Source organism: Macaca fascicularis, chromosome 12 (assembly GCF_037993035.2).
Source record: "Macaca fascicularis isolate 582-1 chromosome 12, T2T-MFA8v1.1".
NCBI lineage: Eukaryota > Metazoa > Chordata > Mammalia > Primates > Cercopithecidae > Macaca > Macaca fascicularis.
The window spans coordinates 129,484,119-129,503,819 of record NC_088386.1 but is presented as its reverse complement, the minus strand read 5'-3'; the positions used below and the strand labels follow the sequence as shown (position 1 = coordinate 129,503,819).

General features: G+C 36.4%; 1 protein-coding gene across 23 annotated transcripts in view; it reads left to right on the top strand.

Annotated features, from left to right (window-relative positions):
* The window catches only part of USP40 (ubiquitin specific peptidase 40), a 94,958-nt gene that overhangs the window by 14,021 nt on the left and 61,236 nt on the right, over positions 1 to 19,701 (top strand). For 12 of the 23 annotated variants that reach the window (XR_010580144.2, XR_010580145.2, XR_010580146.2 and 9 more), the window contains exons 8-11: positions 1,662 to 1,790; positions 8,409 to 8,519; positions 9,995 to 10,102; positions 16,927 to 17,227. Coding sequence is in view for 12 of the 23 variants with exons in the window: in XM_045367938.3 (XP_045223873.2) it covers positions 1,662 to 1,790; positions 8,409 to 8,519; positions 9,995 to 10,102; positions 16,927 to 17,227 (649 nt within the window). In the remaining 11 variants the exon portion in view is untranslated. Of the gene's footprint in view, positions 1 to 1,661; positions 1,791 to 8,408; positions 8,520 to 9,994; positions 10,103 to 16,926; positions 17,228 to 19,701 lie in introns of those variants that run through there. The other 11 variants (XR_012421594.1, XR_012421593.1, XR_010580147.2 and 8 more) reach the window with 3 other exon arrangements.

Genomic DNA, 19,701 nt, shown 5'->3' with positions numbered 1-19,701 from the left:
GTTTATTTTACATGTAATAATGAATTTATGCATCTAGAAAGTCAAGAGGCAAATGGAAATTCACTAGTCTAGAATTTGTAATCCTTAAGATATAGGGAAAGAAGAGGTTTTGAAAACAAATTAATTACAAAACCAACCTACTTTATGAGCCATTTAAAAATGTTTTTTATAACATTGCTGTACATGCCAAGGTCTGGGTGAAATGAGTAATTATTTCTTATCACAAATCATTCTTACATGTTTACTCAGAATAGAACATTTATTAGCTAGCTATTGAGTTTCTGTGTAAAAAAGGTAATCTTTTTATAAACATTTCTTAAATTCAGGATCTTCACACATGGGCCTTCCTTTACTTCAAGCCAAATTATTGAGCTTTTTAGATTTTGTTGTTGTTGTTGTTTGAATTACCACTCAAAGGTTCTAATATTCTGTTGCCCCGAGGCTATTATTGACATACCCAAATAAATAATTTTCCCAGAGTTAGTTAATATAATTGTTTCTTGTTTTATAAAAGATAGTTTGTCATATGATTTTAACATACTTTGATGTAACAAAACTGAAATAAGTGAATAAATTGAGCACTTATCTAGGAAGTTCACATTAATTTTACTTTTGGATTTCTGTATTAATGGAAAAAAGTCACTGTGCATCTTTGTATACACCTTGTCTTTTGCCTGTACTAGACATTTTAAACTGCTGCCCACTTAAAAAGTTTAATATTTTAAGCAAATAAATTCTTAAAATAACCGACACCCATCAAGGGGCCACCATATGTACATCTGAACATCACAGATGATCGCTGACTGAGTTTAGATGTCAAAGCCAGAAGAGAGCTTATATCATGTAGTTTTAGATCCCTCAGATGTAAAAAAGGCTTCTTTTTTCTTCTGCATCAGAAATTTAAACAAACATCTTTAAAGTACCTCTTAATCTAGAGTAGCTTTTTGTTTTATTTTGTTTTTAATTGCTAGTGTAGGAGTACATCTGTTAGATCACTCATGATTATGGAGCATATTGATTGTAGAAAATGTTGATCATAGAATTAATAAAACAAGAAAGAACCTCTTCCACTAAACTGCCTCTAAACAAAACCAAATGATAGTCATAATTACTAAGTTCTTATTCTATACAGAGGACTCTAGTGTCAGGAGGGGTGATAGTTGATCTGGCTTTGACTTTGAGGCACATGACAACCTAGTTGAAATAGAGGACAATTTAAACTAGATATGTATCAATTTAAAAAAAGGTGATGCATTTTAAAAGAAGAGTGCATCTATAAAATAGCATAAACAGGTATTGTACGAAGATGGGTTTCTCTTGCTAAAAATTTCTGCAACAGAATCACTGATAGGGTAACATGTTTCATTGTTTTATTGGCTTACATGGTCTTAGCCAAAGTACATAAAAGTAACGTATTTTTCAGGTACATGTGTTCATGGTCGGCTAAGAGGCAGAATTTGATTGGTGTAGTGTGACTGGCCATTAGATCAATTTAAAATTAATTAATTTTAAATTTAAAGCCAATTACTTGAATTCATCTTTACTCTTAACAACAGTGAAGTTTCTTATTAGTTTCAGTAGTTGAAATTATTTTTTCTTTTGATTATTATCTTAGCATTTTATGAAAACTGTATCAACATTTATGTTCTTTTTTCTTTTAGAATGAATTGGATGACTTAGAATATATGTATGACCTCTTCTCAGTTATTATACACAAAGGTGGCTGCTACGGAGGCCATTACCATGTATATATTAAAGATGTTGATCATTTGGGAAACTGGCAATTTCAAGTACGTATAGAAATTTATTTAGAAATATCTTTGCAATTTCTTTTCTATTCCTATTATTTTGTTGAGGATATTTTGTTTACCATTTATTTTATATCCACTCTGTAGAAAACTTTGATAGGCACTGAAAGTTAATACAGATACAAATTTTAAATTTTTATTTCTAAATAATTTCACACATACAGAAAAATTACCAGAATAGTAAAAACACCTCCTGTATACCCTTTACCTAGATTAGATTCTCTGATGAACATTTTGCCACATTTGTGCATGTGTATACACAGACACACATTATTAACATTATCATTATTAGTGTGAACCGTTTGAAATTAAGTTGAAGACACCAGGTCCCTTTACTACTAAATACTTCAGTGTTTATCTTCTAATACCAAGGATATTATCTTACATGAACATTGATTAAAATCAGGATCTTCTAACATAGATATAATACTGTTGTCTAATACTTAGTTATGTTCAGATTCCATCAGTTTCCAGTTCACATCCTTCATGGCAATTTTTCCCCCACTCTAGTGTCAAATCCAGTGTCAAGCATGGTATTTAGTTATCTCTGATATCTCCTCTAATCTGGAGCCATTCCTTACCTATACAGTTACTCCATTATCATAAAGAGATAGCACAATTCCTATAGCTGACCATTATTGAATTTTTTCTGAAAAATAAAATGAGCATTGATTTAGATAACACACAATATTAATTTTGTATCCTGCAGATGGTAGGTGAACATGTGATAAAAACAATAAATCCCATGTCTATAGCTTGCACAATAGGATTTAAGACCAGGGTGAATTTTGTCCTGTTTATTATAATATGACTGCGTAGTCATGTCTTTCATGGTTGCTCTTTGAAACAGTGCTCAATAACCACTGATTGAATGACATTTAAAACTTTGATCTTCCTAGAATGGTTTCCTGTGAGAGGTATAAGAAGGATTTTTTTCCACTTGAAAAAATTACCCATTTCTATTTATTGAGTAATCAATTTTTCTCTACCAATCTACTATGCCAGTTCTATTATGTCTACTGTTCATTTTTGTGTGAGTCTGTTTTTCAGCTCTCTATTCTATTCCATTGTTCATTTTTTTCTATTCCTGGACAAATACATTGTCAATTTCCATAGCTTTATAATAATCTTGATCTCTGGTAGGACAAGTCTCCCTACATGCTGTTATTTTTCGGGAGTGTGGGACCTGTCTTCATTTTTTATGCTTCTGTGTACATTTCTAGAATCACCTTGTCAGTAGTCTCACAGATGCACATGTGTGTGCACATACACATATACACACACATACTCAATGGGATTTCCAGTCTTCATATGTGCACAAGATATACCTTTTCATTTTCTCAAGTCCCTTTAATGTCTTACTAAAATGTTTTATAATATTTCTCAAAAAAAAAATTTACAGATGTTCCGAGGGAAAGTGCTAACTGGTGTCTAGTTCCTAGGAAATTATAATCTATTACACATCAACCCCAAACACAGTAAAACGTCTATAGGTAAGTCACAAACCATCATGTTAGGATGTAAAATGCTTGAAGCGTAGCTTCCTATTATCAGAAAGTGAATGCTGTTGTTGACAAATACTTGCTCCACATTTAGTTGTAATATGGCATATCATGGTGCCAGCAGTATCCAAGATGCACAGTCCCTTTGACGACACTCAGCCAGCTTTTCAAAACGTTCATCTGTATTTCTGACGTTCTATCAGTTGTATTTGGAACATATTGAGAGATATATGTTCTGTAAAGTTTGGATATGAAAAAAGTCAAACTGTGTTCTACCAGGAACATGTTTACCAGGGAGATGGTCTATGCCTAAATTTTGTGTTTTCTGGAGTGTTTGTGGCTGGTGTATTGAAATGCAGCTTTCTTTAGTATGTTGATTTTATATACTAAAATATATAAAATATTAAACAGTGTATATACCAACAACCAATAATATTGCTAAATACTCTTATGTTGAAATTATCTATGGAAAAAGACGGTTTTGTTTTACCTGTCGAAATCCTTTGCCTTCATTTCTTTTACTTACTGCAGTGAATGGAACTCCCCTTCTGGCTTGGGAAAGCTATACAAGCATTGCTCTCAAGTGCTTGTGCCACATTTGCCAAGACACCATCTTGTCGGGCACCTTCCCAATTAGATGAAGTGAGACACTTGTTATCCTCATCAACTGTTTCAGCCCTCAACGTTACCATGTTTAATTTAAGCTGATCCGTATTGTGTTACTATACTTTCCCTTGAACTACCTTCTTGTATTTTTAGTTTACCATAGTACAGAATCCTTAAGAAAGTGGCCTTCTCACTCTGCCTTAAACTCCCCTTAATTATCAGATAGGCTTTATTTTGCTCTCTAAGATGAAGCCTTTCATTAGATTCTGATCGAAGCTTGTCACCAGGTCTGGTAAATGTTTATTATGGTGTTCATTTTTTTTGCCTTGCCCATTCCCATTGCAGTTCGTGGCTCTTCCGGTTGTGCCTCCAACTGTTGTGACTTTTTTCAATATTGCTGTGTCTCTCTTCAGTCTTAGGAAGTGCTCCCAGCCTCTCTGTCAGCCCAGCCACCTCAATGGCTGCTACAGTTTTTGCTCAGCCAGTTTGAAGATTTGAAGTATTTTTCTAGCTGGCAATATTTATCCTCAGTTTTTTGATGCATAAAATATCTGTTTGCAATTTCATCTTCACGTTTATCTTTGAGGTCATGCACAAAGGCAGCTTCACACTCTGGTAAGACAGCATGTTTTCAGAGTAGTGATTCTCTCTTCCTTGACTTTCTTTTGGGTTGTGGTTTCCTGGACATCTCTTATGCAGTTTTGTGCTCATTTCTTCAGAATTGATCAGCTTCTTTCTAGCAGCATCAGGATCTCTTCGCAGTTCTGTGACATGACTCGAAGGGCAAGCAGGCATTCCTTCATTTGGCTTCAATCTCTGCACTGCCTGTCCATTTTTTGAAGCTCTAACACCTTAGCAAGGTCTTCCTTGGGGCTTAGAGAACAATAGAATATTGTGCTTGGTACGTTTTCTTGTTAATGGCTGTCAAGCATCCCATGTAATTTTTTTTCTTATTGTTCTGTTCTTTAAGAATCACTAGCTTTTCATCCAGAGCTTCATGCTGTTCAGATAATGATTTTGTGTTTTAAGAATTTCACCTGCAGTAGATATATCTGGTGGACACTGTGTTTGTCTCTTTTACTACCATTATTCTGACAGATCCCCTGTGCCCACGAAGGGTCCCAAATATTCTAATTGTAGCCAGGTAGTGTTCTTTATACTTACAGTTCAGCAATTACTTCTTCCCTTTCAAGGAACTGTGCTCTGCATACATGGATTTCTTTTAGTAGGTACTGCCTGTAAGGAGTAGTTTTCAGGACCAACCTCATGTAATTTTCCCTGGGTTAAAGCCAACATTTTAGTCTCTCTTAGTGTGCCTAGAAGATGATCCCTTTCTTCTAGCATGGAGGCCACTAACTGCAAAACATAAATGTAGATGTGGCTATAAAGAGGAGCCTGATCCATGCCTCCAACTTCCTGGGGGGACTTCGGCTTCACAGATGGTTGGCATCATTTGGAACATCATCTTGCACATTTGAGGAAGTGGGGCAAAGAAGGCTCCATGACAGCACCCAGTTGGCAGCTCTATGACTGGACCAATCAGTCCCAACATGGCCAGCGTCAGACACTGGCAGAGTGGAGGAGGACTGGGCCCAGCCTATATGTCAGCTGGATCAACTTGTCATATGTTGGGCTCATAGGCTCAAGCGTCATCCCTACAATGCCGATTTGCCTCTTCTCTCCTGTCAATTTTAAATATCTTATTCCATTGTCATAAATTTCTTCAAGCACGTTGAACATACTTATTTTCTTATTTTCTCTCTGATAATTACAGCATCTGAAGACTTTGTAGGTCTGACTTGGTTATCTTCTGATGTTGCTGATTCTATTTCCTTGTGATTTTGGTATGGTGGACTGTAGGCTTCTTGCTTTGTTTGTTTGTTTGCTTTTTAAGAACTTGATTGATGGGAGTAATTTGAGGACTGAGTTAAAAGTGCCTTCTTCCAAGAAAGATTTGTGTTTGTCTCTAACACAAGCCTGGGATCACTACCAGCCCTTAACAACATTAAAATCAACTTGATGGTTTTAGAGCAAAACAACCAGTAGGAATTTGGGACACAAACCCACATGAGGACCTACTTGTGATTTAAGGACATTTCTCCCCCTTCATCCAGTATCAAGGTCAAGGCAAGCCAGTTCCTCATTGTCCTTTATTGCAAGGTGGATTTTTCTCTAGGTTGTGCTTATATTGAAGGTATAGCCATTTAGGGATTCCAGCTTTTTGCTGCATTTTATCATTGTGATATATTAAAAAGTATATATTTGGTCATCCTTTCCAGTTCCTGTTCCTAGCACAGAGCTCCTTGGAATTTCCTGAGTGATTGGAGTGTCTTTTGTTATTCATAATGGGCCCTTTCCACTATATATGAGTTGATGTTAATGAAGTCACTCTTAGATGCCTCAGGATGGAGGCTGGTTGCCAGAGAAGCCAGTCCCATTATTAGAGGGTTGAAACTTACAACCCTGCTTCCCTGACCTTGGGGAGGGGAGAGAGACAGGAAATTGAGTTCAGTCACCAATGACCAGTGATTTGTTTAATCGGTCATGCCTCTGTAATGAAACTTCAGTGAAACCTCTTGAAAAATGAGGTTTGGGGCATTTCTGGGTTGGTGAACACATTTTCATACTGGGAGGGTGGCCAGCACGACTCCACAGAAACAGAGTTTCCTGAACTCTGGGCCCTTCCGGACCTTGCTCTATGTCTGTCTCCATCTGGCTATTCATTTATATCCTTTATAATAAAGTGTAGTGTAAGTTCCTGAGTTCTTACTGTTATTCCAGAAAATTATGAACTTGAGTTGGGGTGAAGGGAACCCTAGAATTTGTGTTCGGCTAGGCAGAAATGTGAGTACCCTAGGGATCCCGTATGTGGTTTGTGTTTGAAGTAGGGGACAGTCTTATGGGACTGAGTCCTGAACTTACGGAGTCTGTGCTATCACCAGATAGTGTCAGAATTGAATACAATTGCGTGACACCTAGTTGATGTCAGAGAATTGGAGAATTGATGGTTGTTTGAAAGATGAGTCCCTCGACTCCCCCCTTTGGGTAGGCCTAGGCTTTCTTTCCCCAACTCTGTCCTGTATGGGCATCAAAATGGAAGTTCAGTGTCAGCAAGATCAGTGTCTTAGTCCATTCAGGTTCAGGCTGCTCTATCACAACACTTAGACTGGGTAATTTATAAACAACAGAAATTTATTGCTCACAGTTCCGGAGGCTGGGCAGTCAAGATTAAGGCACCAGCAGATTTTGCGTCTGTGAGGACTTGCTGTGCTTCATAGATGACACTTTCTCGCTGTGTCCTCACATGGCAGGAAGGTCAAACAACACTCCTTCAGGCCTTTTTTATAACGGCACTGATCCCATTCACGAGGGCTCGTCTTTTGTGACCTAATTATCTCCTGAAGACCCCACCTCATAATACTGTTGCACTGGTGATTAGGTTTCAACGTATGAATTTGGGGGCAACCTACCTACTCTGGCTATAGCAGTTGCAGAGCCAGAGGCCTCATCTCTGGATTTCTTCCCCATATTCCCATTTCACTTTTTGACCTCGGAAGAGTTTTCCCTGATGTTCTTGCAAGCCATAGTGTGTTTAAGATGTTTTTATTTGTTTTGGTTTTACTTTATCTACTATTTTTAGTAATTTTGTAGCAGGATGATTGTATCTGGCCTGCCATATTTTTCCATCACTTATTGATTATTTTTTTTTGGCTTGCATTGTTTACGACTATCTATATTTCTGGTTTTAAGTCAATTTAAAATACTTTGGAAGATGGCATGTATGGAAAAAAAAGACAATGAAAATAACTTACCAGGGGAATTTTGACATGTTCCCCAATACCTTCATAAAATGGGGTGAAAACTTGGATGATCAGGAAATAGAAAGGAGTATTTAAGCTGAGCCTGGACTGCAAAGATGAGTAGAATTTCCTTAGGTCAGCACAAGTGAATGAGACCGTATGGGACGAAGACCAGAAAATACTTTGAACTGAATTTTAATGAAAACTCCACATATCAAATTATGTAAAATGTAGCTAAAGTAGTGCTAAGCTGGAAAATACTCAACGAGGAGCTGGAATTCAAAGCAAGGTCTGCCTGATTCCAAGCATATGCAGATTATTGTGATGTTTTTACCGCCGTTTCATCATCTTGAAACCTTTTTCTTTTTTTTTTTTTTTTTGTTAACTTCTTGCTCTGTCACCCATGCTGGAGTGCAGTGATGTGATCACGGCTCACTGCAGCCTTGACCTCCTGGGCTTAAGCAATCCTCCCACCTTAACCTCCTGGCTAATTTTTTTTTTTTATTTTTTGTAGAGTGTCCTGGTCTGTGTTGCCCAGGCTGGTCTTGAACTCCTGGGCTCAAGCAGTCCCTCTGCCTCGGCCTCCCAAATTGCTGGGATTATAGGTGTGATCTACTATGCCTGGCCAACATTCCTATTTTGTTACTTTTTAAGTGGTTAGTGATAGAAACTCATGTTGTTTTCCTTCCTAGGAGGAAAAAAGTAAGCCAGATGTGAATCTGAAAGATCTCCAGAGTGAAGAAGAGATTGATCATCCACTGATGATTCTAAAAGCAATCTTATTAGAGGTAGAGTATGTGTGTGTAAGTAATTGTGTGTATGTATATATTGTGTGTATGTGTGCATGTGTGTATATATGTAAGAATATATGTGGTTTAGTTGCTAGATGTGATATTATTACCATTCATAGTCTTTTTCCTTAAGGACGTTCTCTGTATCTGTATTTTAATGATTTTTGTGGGGATTTTCTAGTTATGAATGAAATACATATTCATGGTAGAAAATTCAAGAAAAAAAGGCAGAAAATATATAAAAAAGATGAAAATATAAATAGGCCAGATACAGTTATTGTAAGCACTTTGATATATATTCTTTGCATTCTGTTTTCTTTATGTTTATTTACATATATTGGAATTGGGTTATGTTTTTTTGGCTATTATTGTCATTTTAAACCAAATTGAGCTTTACTAAATGCTGTTTGCAATTTATTACATTTCCATATTATCCTTTTAATGTCTGTGTGACCTGAAATTATGTCCCCTTTTTCATTCCTAGTAGTCACTGATAGTGTCTCAAGTATATGACTTTTAAAGTTTGTTTAATATGCTGTTTTAAATATGTGAGGTCTTCTTTCATTTATTCATTCATCCTTAATAAATGATTTGCTATACTTCCTGCTAGGGACCTGGGCTGAATACTTTAATTATATTGATCTATGATGACTGTATGAATTTGCTAGGGCTGCCATGACAAAATGCCACAGACTGCATGGCTTAGATGATAGAAATGTATCTTATGATAGTTTTGAAGGCTGAAGTCCAAGATCAAGGTGTTGGCAGTTTAGGTTTCTTCTGAGACCTCTCTCCTTGGCTTGCAGATGGCTGTCTTCTTCCTGTGTCCTCACATGGTGTTTCTTCTGTGTGTGTGCTTCCCGGTGTTACTTTGTCCAAACTTCGTCTTCTTCTGATAATGCCAGTCAGGTTTACTTAGGGCCTACTCTAAAATGGAAAACAGCCTCATTTTACCTTAATCACCTCTTTAAAGGTCTAGTCTCCAAATGTAGTCACATTCTGAAATATTGTAGGTTAAAAATGCAACATATGAATTTTGGGGAGATACAGTTCAGCCTGTCACAGCTACATCTCACCCCCTTTTAGAACTTGTTTATACTTCAAAACATTTAGATAAGACATTAATCATCTTTGTTTTTGCACTTATGTATTTCTTCCAAAATTCTTGTTTAATATCAGTAATTTACATATTTAAATGAAAAATTCCTTTTTAATGTTGGGAATTTACCAAACCTTGGGCTACTTTTGATATTGCTCTTCAAATGGTTAAACTGTGGCACACGGAAAATAGCAAAAATCCAAGTTTTCTCAACTGAGGCTTAACCAGTTTTTAAAAAGCTTTTTATAATAGCTGTGATTGAATCAACTTACGTGTTTGCTGTTCTAGGCATGTTTAATTAGGCATAATCCTGTTGGTCTCTTTGAATTTGTAAGTATGCAATTATTTCTCATCAGATTTTCTTAAGTGACTGTGTTTCTTTCGTAAGGAGGAGAATAATCTAATTCCTGTTGATCAGCTGGGCCAGAAACTCTTGAAAAAGATAGGAATATCTTGGAACAAGAAGTACAGAAAACAGCATGGACCACTGCGGAAGGTAATACATGGCATCGTTTTGGGAAGTTCTAGTTCCAAGAAATTTCATTATGATCCCAACAACATGAATTCCTTGCAGAAAGATATTTAAAATAGGTGAAAATAAAGTCACCATATTTGTATAATGGCTAGAATCCAACTAAGTTACTTATTAAGTATTACTTACTGAGTTACTTACCATAGAAACAAGAAGTAAGCAAAAATAGTGAGGAGCAACTCCTAAAAAATGTCAGAGTTCATACCCTAAAGCTTATCATTTTACTTGTAGAAATGTCTTCAGGTATTCACCCAGATTTCACTTGATTTTTTTACACAAAATTCTAGTAAAGGAATTTGCCTTTTTATCTAGGGTATCAAATTTATTGGCATAAACTTGTTCAAAATATCTCATTATCCTTTTAGTGTCTGTAGAACGTGAAGCTATGTTCCATTTTTCATTTCTGATATTAATAATTTTTATTTTCTCACGTTTTTTCAACAGTCTTGCTTGGGGATTATCAAGGTTTTTTTGTTTGTTTTTTTGAGTTGAGGTATACTCTGTTGCCCAGGCTGGAGTGCAGTGGCACGATCTTAGCTCACTCCAACCTCTGCCTCTGAGGCGCCAGTGATTCTCCTGCCTCAGCCTCCTGAGTAGCTAGCTGGTACTACAGGCATGTGCCACCACACCTAGCTAATTTTTGTAGAAATGGGGTTTTGCCATGTCACCCAGGCTGGTCTCAAACTCCTGGACTCAAGTGATCCGCCTGGCCATCAAGTTAATTTTTTAAAAACCTTTTCAAGAAACCAACTTTTGCCTTAGATGTAATTTGATGTAATGCTATTGATTTTCTCTATTGCTTTTCTATGTTCTATTTCATGGATATCTGTTCTTATTTTAAAGTATTTTCTTTCTTCTACTTCTTGGGACTTAATTTGATCATCTTTTTCTAGCTGCTTGGGTTGGTAACTCAGTTTTTTTTAAACCTTCTAATACACACTTTTAAAGCTCTAAATTTTCTTCCAAGCACTAGTTATATTCAACAAGTTATATTGTTGAATATAGTTATATTGCTGAATATAGTCAGACAGTTATATTCAATAAGCTTTCATTTTCATTCAGTTTGAAATATTTTCTAATTTCTCTTATTTTTTCTTTGGCCCTTGGGTTCTTTGGAGGTGTGTTGGTTAATTTCCTAATATTTAGGGGGTTTCTAGTTATCTTTTTGTTATGTCAGTAAATTGATTTCTAATTAATGCCGTTGTACTTTGAGAACATACTCTATATGAGTTCAGTTCTTTTGAATTTATTAGGACTTGTTTTACGGTTCATAGTGTTGTCTATCCTGCTTAATGTTCTGTGTTCACTAAAGAAGTTGTTTTCTGCAGTTTTTGGAAGTAACATTTCACAAGTGACAACTAGATCAAATTGATTGTGTTCTTTGTTTCTTCTCTATTCTTATTATATATGGTTTTGCCTTTTCTATTAATTATTGAGGAATTTTAAATCTCCCAACAATAATTGTGGATTTGTCTCATTTTTTTAAAAGAAAGTTTTGACAGTTTTTGCTTCATGTATCTTCCTGAAGCTATATTATTAGGTGCATACACACTTAGTATTGTTATTGCCTCCTGATGTGAAACACTTGCCTTTTTTTTGAGACAGAGTTTTGCTCTGTCACTCAGACTGAAGTGTAGGAGCACAATCACAGCTCACTACAGTCTCGATCTCCTGGGCCCACAAGATCCTCCTAGCTCAACCTCCTGAGTAGTTGAGACTACAGGCACACCTGGCCTCACCGGCCTATGAATTCTTTTTTATATTTTTTATTTTGTAGAGATGGTGTCTCCGTATGTTGCCCAGGCTGGTCTCAAACTTCTGGGCTCAAGAGATCCTCCCACCTTGGCCTCCCAAAGTGCTGGGATTACAGGCATGAGCCACCACACCAGAAATGCTTGTCTTTATCTCTGCTAATATTCCTTGCCTTGAAATCTACCTTGTCTGGTATTAATGTAGCCATATAAGCTTTCTTATACATGTGTGTCTCAGTATGAAGTTGGTTCTTGTTTATTTTGGAAAATTACAGTTTTTAAGGAATTGGTTCATTTATCTGAGATGTCAAATTTGTTGGCATAAAGTTGTTTAAAATATCACCATATTATCGTTTCAGTGTCTGTAGCATAGGAACTTATGTTTCCTTTTTCATTTCTGATATTGATAATTTGTCTTTTTTAGCTTTCTTTTTCATTGCTGGGGTTTATCAAGTTTATTAAACTTTTCAAGAAAACAACTTTGCCTGTGTTGATTTTCTCTGCTATTCCATTTTCTATCAGATGACAGAGAGTTTGACAATCTTTTCCTTTTTATTAGAATGTTTAGTTATTTACATTAATATAATTTGTATGGCTGGGTTTGAATCTCTCATCTTACTATTTATTTTCTATTTCTCCTCTATTCTTTGTTATTTTCTTGTTCCTTTCCTGCCTTCTTTTGGATTAATTAATAAATTTTTAGTGTCCCATTTTTATCTCTTTTGTTGGCTTTTTAATCTATGTATTTAATTTCGTCTAGTGATTACACTATGTATAAATTAATATGGTAAATTACAAATTAATATTATACCACTTTATGTATACTGTAAGATGCTTACAATAGTATAATTTCATTTTCCCTTTCCCATTTTTCCTACTATTGCCTTCTTCTATTTTACTATTACATATAATGTAAATTCCACTGTACTTTACTACCTCTGCTTAAACACTTTAGTGACTTTTAAATAAATTAAGGAAAGAATAGTGTTTTATATTTATCTTTTCTGGAGTTTATTGCTCATTGTTTATCCAGGTTTGCATTTAATATCATTTCCCTTCAACCTAGAGAGTTTCCTTTAGCATTTCTTGAAGTTCAGAATTGCAGGTGAAAAGTGCTTCCAGATTTTGTCTGAAAATGTTTATTTTACCTTCATTTTTTAGTGATATTTTTGATAGATACAGAATTCTAGGTTAATCACTTTGTGTTTTTCTCAGTGTTTTAGAGAGGCCCATTGTGTTCTGGCTTCCAGTATGTTGGATGAAAAGCCAACTGTCATTTTTTATTTCATTCTCTTGAATGTAATATTTCTTTTTCTTGGTCTGCTTTTAAGATTTTCTTTTTATCTTTGGTTTTCAGCAGTTTGACAATAATGTATTTAGGTATTGTGTTCCTTGTGTTTATTTACATTTTATTGCTAAGTATTTTTAACATCTGTGGTCCAAAGTCTTTTTTAAAATTTTGGAAAAACTTTTGGCCATTATTTCTTCAGTTTCTTTTTCTGCCTCATCTCTCTTTCTTTTTCTGGGAGTCTAACTATATACAGTCATCCTTCCATATCTATGGGGAATTGGTTCTAGAACCCCCAGATGACACTAAAATCTGCAGATGCTCAAGTCTCTTTCATGAAATGGCATAGTATTTGCATATGGCCTAGTCACATCCTCCTGTATACTTTGAGCTATCACTAGATTATGTGTAATACCTAACATAGGCTGGGCGTGGTGGCTTACACCTGTAATCCCAGCAAAAGGGAGGTCTAGGCAAGAGGATCGCTTGAGCCCAGGATTTTAAGACCAGTCCTGGCAACGTAGCAAGACCCCATCTGTACAAAAAATTTAAAAATTAGCTGGATGCAGTGGTACGCACATGTAGTCCCAGCTATTCGGGAAGCTAGGGTGAGGGGATTGCTTAAGCCTAAGAGTCTGAGGCTGCAGTGAGCTACGATCATGCACCGCACTGCAGACTGGGCAACAGAATGATACCCTGTCTCCAAAAGAAAAAAAAGGAAACAAACCTAATACAATATAAATGTTATGTAAATAGTTGTACTGTATTTTAAATTTTTATTATTTTTCACTATTATACTGTTATTTATTTTAATGTTTTTGATTCATGGTTGGTGGAATCTGTGGATTTGGAAACTGCAGATACTGAGGACCAACTGTATATATTCGACCATTTGATAATTCCTCTCAGGTCTTAGATGTTCTGGGGACTTTTGTTTTGTTTTGTTTGAGACAGGGTCTCAGTCTCTTGCCCAGGCTGAAGTGAAGTGGCGCAGTCTCGGCTCACTGCAACCTCTGTCTCCCAAGCTCAAGCAATCCTCCAACCTCAGCCTCCCGAGTAGCTGAGATTACTGGCATGTGTCACCATACCCAGCTAATTTTTTGTATTTTTTTGTAGAGATGAGGGTTTTGCCATGTTGGCCAGACTGGTGTTTTGTTCTTTCATTTTTTTCTTCTCCTGCTTCAATTTGGACAATTTCCATTGATCTGTCCTGTCCTCAGCTTTGCTAATTTTTTTCTTCTACTGAGCCACTCTTCTGTTAGGACCACCAAATGAGCTATGCATTTCAGATATTATACTTTTTAGTTGTAGTCTTTCCACTTAGTTCTTATTTAAAGTGTACATTTCTCTGCTGAAGTTCCCCTTCTCTTTACCCATTCTATTCATCTTTTCCTTTAAATTTTTTAACATATTTATAATAGCTATTTGCTATTATAGCTAGATTAATTCTGAATTTGATTCTGTTGACTCTTTTATTCTCTTTTGAATTGACCATTCCATCTCTTGATTATGAATAACATTGTCCTGTTTCTTTGCATGTCATATAATCTTTTCAATATAAATTTTTATTTTTTAATTACAAATTGATAAATTTTAGTTGTATATATTTGTAGAGGTACAGATTGATGTTTTAATTTGCAGATACAATACAGAATAATTAAATCAAACAATGAACATATCCATCATCTCAAATATTTATTTTTTGTGGTGAAATTTACTCCCAGCAATTTTGAAATCTACAGTATGTTATTATTTTCTGTATTTGCCACACTGTGCAATATATTTTTTAAGAAAAACAACTTATTCCTACCTTTGATTTGAGGCTTTGTATCCTTTGACCATCATCTCCCCATGTCTTGCCCTCCTGCTCCATATAATCTCATATTGTGGATGATGTATTGTGGAGACTCTGGATTATGTTATTTTTCTCTAAAGATCTTTGCATTGCATTCTAACAAGCCCTCAAATTACCTTTGAATCTTTTAGAGTCTGTGGAAGTTAAATTTTGGGCTTTAGGGTGGGTCCGTTACAATGGCCTGTGGGCAAAATGTGGCCTGCTGCCTGTTCTTACAGTCTTGAGCTAAGAACATGCCTTACATTTTTAAATGGTTACTTTTTAAAAGGTGAGGTGAGTACTAAGTAATGTTCTCAGTTTTGCTTCTGAAATATTTACCATCTGGCTCTTTAAGAAAAAGTTTGCTATCTCTTTCTAATTTGGCAGGACTTGAACTCCTTGTTCTTTCTTCTTGGCAGCAGGCAACCCTGCTCAGCTGTCGAACCTCCTGACTGATACTCTCTGCTGGGCTCTGCGCTGTCCATTCTACCATTTAGGAGTTAGCCAAGGATTTAGGAGGATTTGATACAGAACTGGGGCTGTTTCGTGGGATCTCGCGTCTCTGCTATTCTCAGATTCTGTCCCCTCAGCCCAGTAAGACTCTTGCCTTTTCTTGAAATCTGTTCCACCGTGCAGTGCTACAAACTGGGTAGTAGTAGGTGAGTGCAGAACTCACCTGGTTTGCTTCCCTTCTTTAAAGAATTATGTCTTCACTTTATGCCTACTTTGGGTTCCTTTCCCAACAGTCGTTTTCCTTGTTTTGCGTAGAGTTTATCATTTTTATTAGGAATATTAGTCTAAGAAAATTTCTTTGTCATTACTGGGACAGACTGCATTGATGTTTGAGGCTTAAAAGAGTTAATTCTCAACTATCAAAGAAAAGCTTGGCTATATAGAAAGTTCATTACTTAAAAACCCAAAGAACCAAAAAAAATGAAAAGAAAGTTCATTACTCAAAGCTTTCAAGTTGTTGATACTTTTTTGTACCTTAAAACAAATTAGCTACAACGATATTTTACTCTCTGTTCTCATACACAGTGTTAACAGCGTTGTCTTTGGGTTATGCCCTACACTCTTCTGTTTGTTGATAAAATAATACTTTTGATTAGAGAGTTGACATTACCACAGATTACTTTCTTTCCAAGAGAAAAATGCACAAATCACCTTTCCAGGGTGATTGATGAAGTACCCACGTGTTAAATTTAACTCCCAAGTAATTTTCTATATAAGTAAATTAGGCTGAGAGAAAAGGAAGAGACGCAAGGCCAGACAGAGGTTAGAAAGTGAGAGGATAGAGGCATAGGGGATGGGGAGGTAGAGACAGGCAATGGAGAAGGATATTTTTTTCTTCCTAATCCTTTAGCAAGAACTTTGGGATTGTAACTTAACCCTTACTTTGCTTTGATTTTCTGAGCTTGTCTGCCAGCTTTTAGAACAGACAACATTCACTTTAGTTCGGGTTAAAAGATAATTTAGGTTGATAATTACTACCTTATCCCAACAGAGTCTGTCTGGGTTTTCAAATTATCTTTTATGGTGGTACACTGTGTGACTGCTTTTGTTTTGTGCCTTGTTTAGATTGCTTTTAAATATTTCAAAAGTGTTTGTTCTACCTAATCTGTTCCACTTAAATACTTTTTTAAATAGCACTAGTGAGGTATAATTAAAATGCTTTTTAGATTGTAGCATAGCGACTTCCTCCCTTCGTGTAACTATCAGACTATTTAACAGAGCACTGTGGTTTTATTAAATGTTTTATTATACCTAGATGGATTTTCCTCCCTAGCTGGCCAGGTCAAAAATAAAAATGAAGTTAAACGATCTAATCACAGAAAGGAAGAAAACATTTTTTAATCACTTCTAATTTTTGTTTGAATAATTAACTTCGCATTTTTTTTTGTCTGTTTCTGTGTAGTTCTTACAGCTCCATTCTCAGATATTTCTACTCAGTTCAGATGAAAGTATAGTTCGTCTCTTGAAGAATGGTTCTCTCCAGGCTGAGTCTGATTTCCAAAGGAATGACCAGCAAATTTTCGAGACGCTTCCTCCAGAATCCCCAGGTTTAAACAGTAGCATCTCCTGTCCCCACTGGTTTGATATAAATGATTCTAAAGTCCAGCCAATCAGGGAAAAGGATATTGAACAGCAATTTCAGGGTAAAGAAAGTGCCTACATGTTGTTTTATCGGAAATCCCAGTTGCAGAGACCCCCTGAAGGTATGGAAAGAAAAATGTTCCTATTTGTTTCAGTTAATGGCTTTAGAAGATAAACATGGAATGCTATTTGAGTTTTTATTCTTTTAAAAAAAGGTTTACTCTTGGAACAACTTAAAATATTTTAAAGCTAACAAGAACTATATTATGCCAAATGAAATCTAACAATTTGTCATTTTATAAAGATTATATACTTCTCTTTAATTTTCTACCCTGTAATAATGTAAGATCATCATTACATTTTCAAAACTGGTTTTCCTTGGATAGCATAAAACCTTCTTGTGTTGGCAAACTTGAGTGCGATTGCCATGTGCTCAGACTTGGCTCTGTCATTCAGCCATATGTTGCCTTTGAATTTTAAGTGGCCTTGGTCTTATTTTTATATCTTCTTTATTTTCCTGATTCTTTTGTATCTTCTCCTTTATGTTTATTTATATCTTTTATTTCTATTATTTATCCTTTATTTATATATTTTCATATCTTCTCCTTTATTTTCCTGTTTCTCAATAAGACCTTTTGTGTGTTTATTCATTTATTTATTTTTAGAGATGCAACCTCACTCTGTCATCCAGGCTGGAGTGCAGTGGCATGATTGTTCACTGCAGCCTCTAATTCCTGGGCTCAAGTGATTCTCTTCCCTTAGTAGCTAGGCCTACAAGCTAGGCCTACAAGTAGCTAGGCCTATAAGCACATGCTGCCACACCTGGCTAATTTTCATTTTTTTAGAGACAGGGTCTTGCTGTGTTGCCCAGGTTGGTCTCGAACTCCTGGCCTCAAATGATGCTCACACCTCAGCCTCCCAAAGTGCTGGTGTCATTGGTAGAGGGTCATGACTGCAAGTTGTCCAGGTTCTTGGCATTTCGAACAAAGAATTGGACAAAACACACAGCAATGCAAAGAATGAAGCAACAAAAGAACAAAAGCAGGAATGTATTGAAAACGAAACTACACTCCACAGTGTGGGAGCAGCCTGAGCAGCGGCTCAAGGACCCAGATACAGAATCTTCTCGGGTCCGTGGCCGGGCGCGGTGGCTCACGCCTGTAATCCCAGCACTTTGGGAGGCCGAGACGGGCGGATCACGAGGTCAGGAGATCGAGACCATCCTGGCTAGCACGGTGAAACCCCATCTCTACTAAAAAATACAAAAAACTAGCCGGGCGAGGTGGCGGGCGCCTGTAGTCCCAGCTACTCGGGAGGCTGAGGCAGGAGAATGGCATAAACCTGGGAGGCGGAGCTTGCAGTGAGCTGAGATCCGGCCACTGCACTCCAGCCTGGGCGACAGAGCAAGACTCCGTCTCAAAAAAAAAAAAAAAAAGAATCTTCTCGGGTCCAAATACCTCCTAGAAGTTTCCCATTAGCCACTTCATGCTCACCTCATGTAAATGAATTGGTAGCCCACAGTCAGTCTGATTGATTGCAGAAAGCAGCTAACCAAAGGCTGAAGTGCAGTTACAAAAGTCACTCTCATGTGCAAACATCTGATTGGTTGCTTTCTGGAACCAATCAGAGGCTAGGGTGAAGTTACAAAGTTATACTTCCATGCAAAGGAAGACATAGTCGGCTGTCAGTCTGATTGGTTGGGGGCAACACCCATTCAAAGGCTGGAGTGAAGTTGCAAAGTTGCAAACAAAGACCTTACGGGCAATCAGTCCAATTTGTTTCTGTCGTATTTGTTGCCAACCGCAAACATTCAGAGGCTGAAGTGGTTGCAAAGTTGCAAACAAAGACTCCACCCACAGTCTGATTTGTTGGGGTCACCCAATTTCCTATGTGTGCGCAGAAAAGGTCAAACGGAGTAGCCTCTGGTCCTTTTGTTACTTAGGCATGGAAAGTTAGGGTTTTCCTTTCAATTTATTTCTAGGAAGTCTGCGAAACAGCCTTAGGTTACCTGTCTCCAGACCCTATTCTGCTGCCTCACTAGGATTACAGGCATGAGGCCTAGTAAGATTTTTTGATCACTTCTCAAAGTCTGCTCAAAAGTTAAAAACTCTAATGAGAAAAGCTTTATAGATTGAGACATATCTATTATTAGAGATGAGAATATTGTTCTTAGAGAATGAGAATAGCCATCATTTTTATAAAGAATAAAAATAAAGCAGTTACTAATTTGCATGTGAATCAAAGGAAATTAACTTTCCAGATCGAAAACAGTTACATAACTATGCTGTTAATCAAAAAGGCTTTGTATTTTTCTGGGAGGAAAAAAAGATATGGAAATGGTTCTGGTAAAAATATTGTGTATCAGAATTCACAGTTATAGAAATATATATTATCAGAAAAAGAATATCTTCAAATGGAGTATTAGTCTTTTTCATAGAATTTAATTTTAGTGTGTACATAATTGGAATATGTACTCAATGACAGTTCTCTTGTTAGCTTAGGAATTGAACAAAGATCCAACCAAAATCTCGGTGTACTTTTTTGGGAATGAAGGGATAGAACTTTATGAAATGATTCTAAAATTCACCTGGAGAAA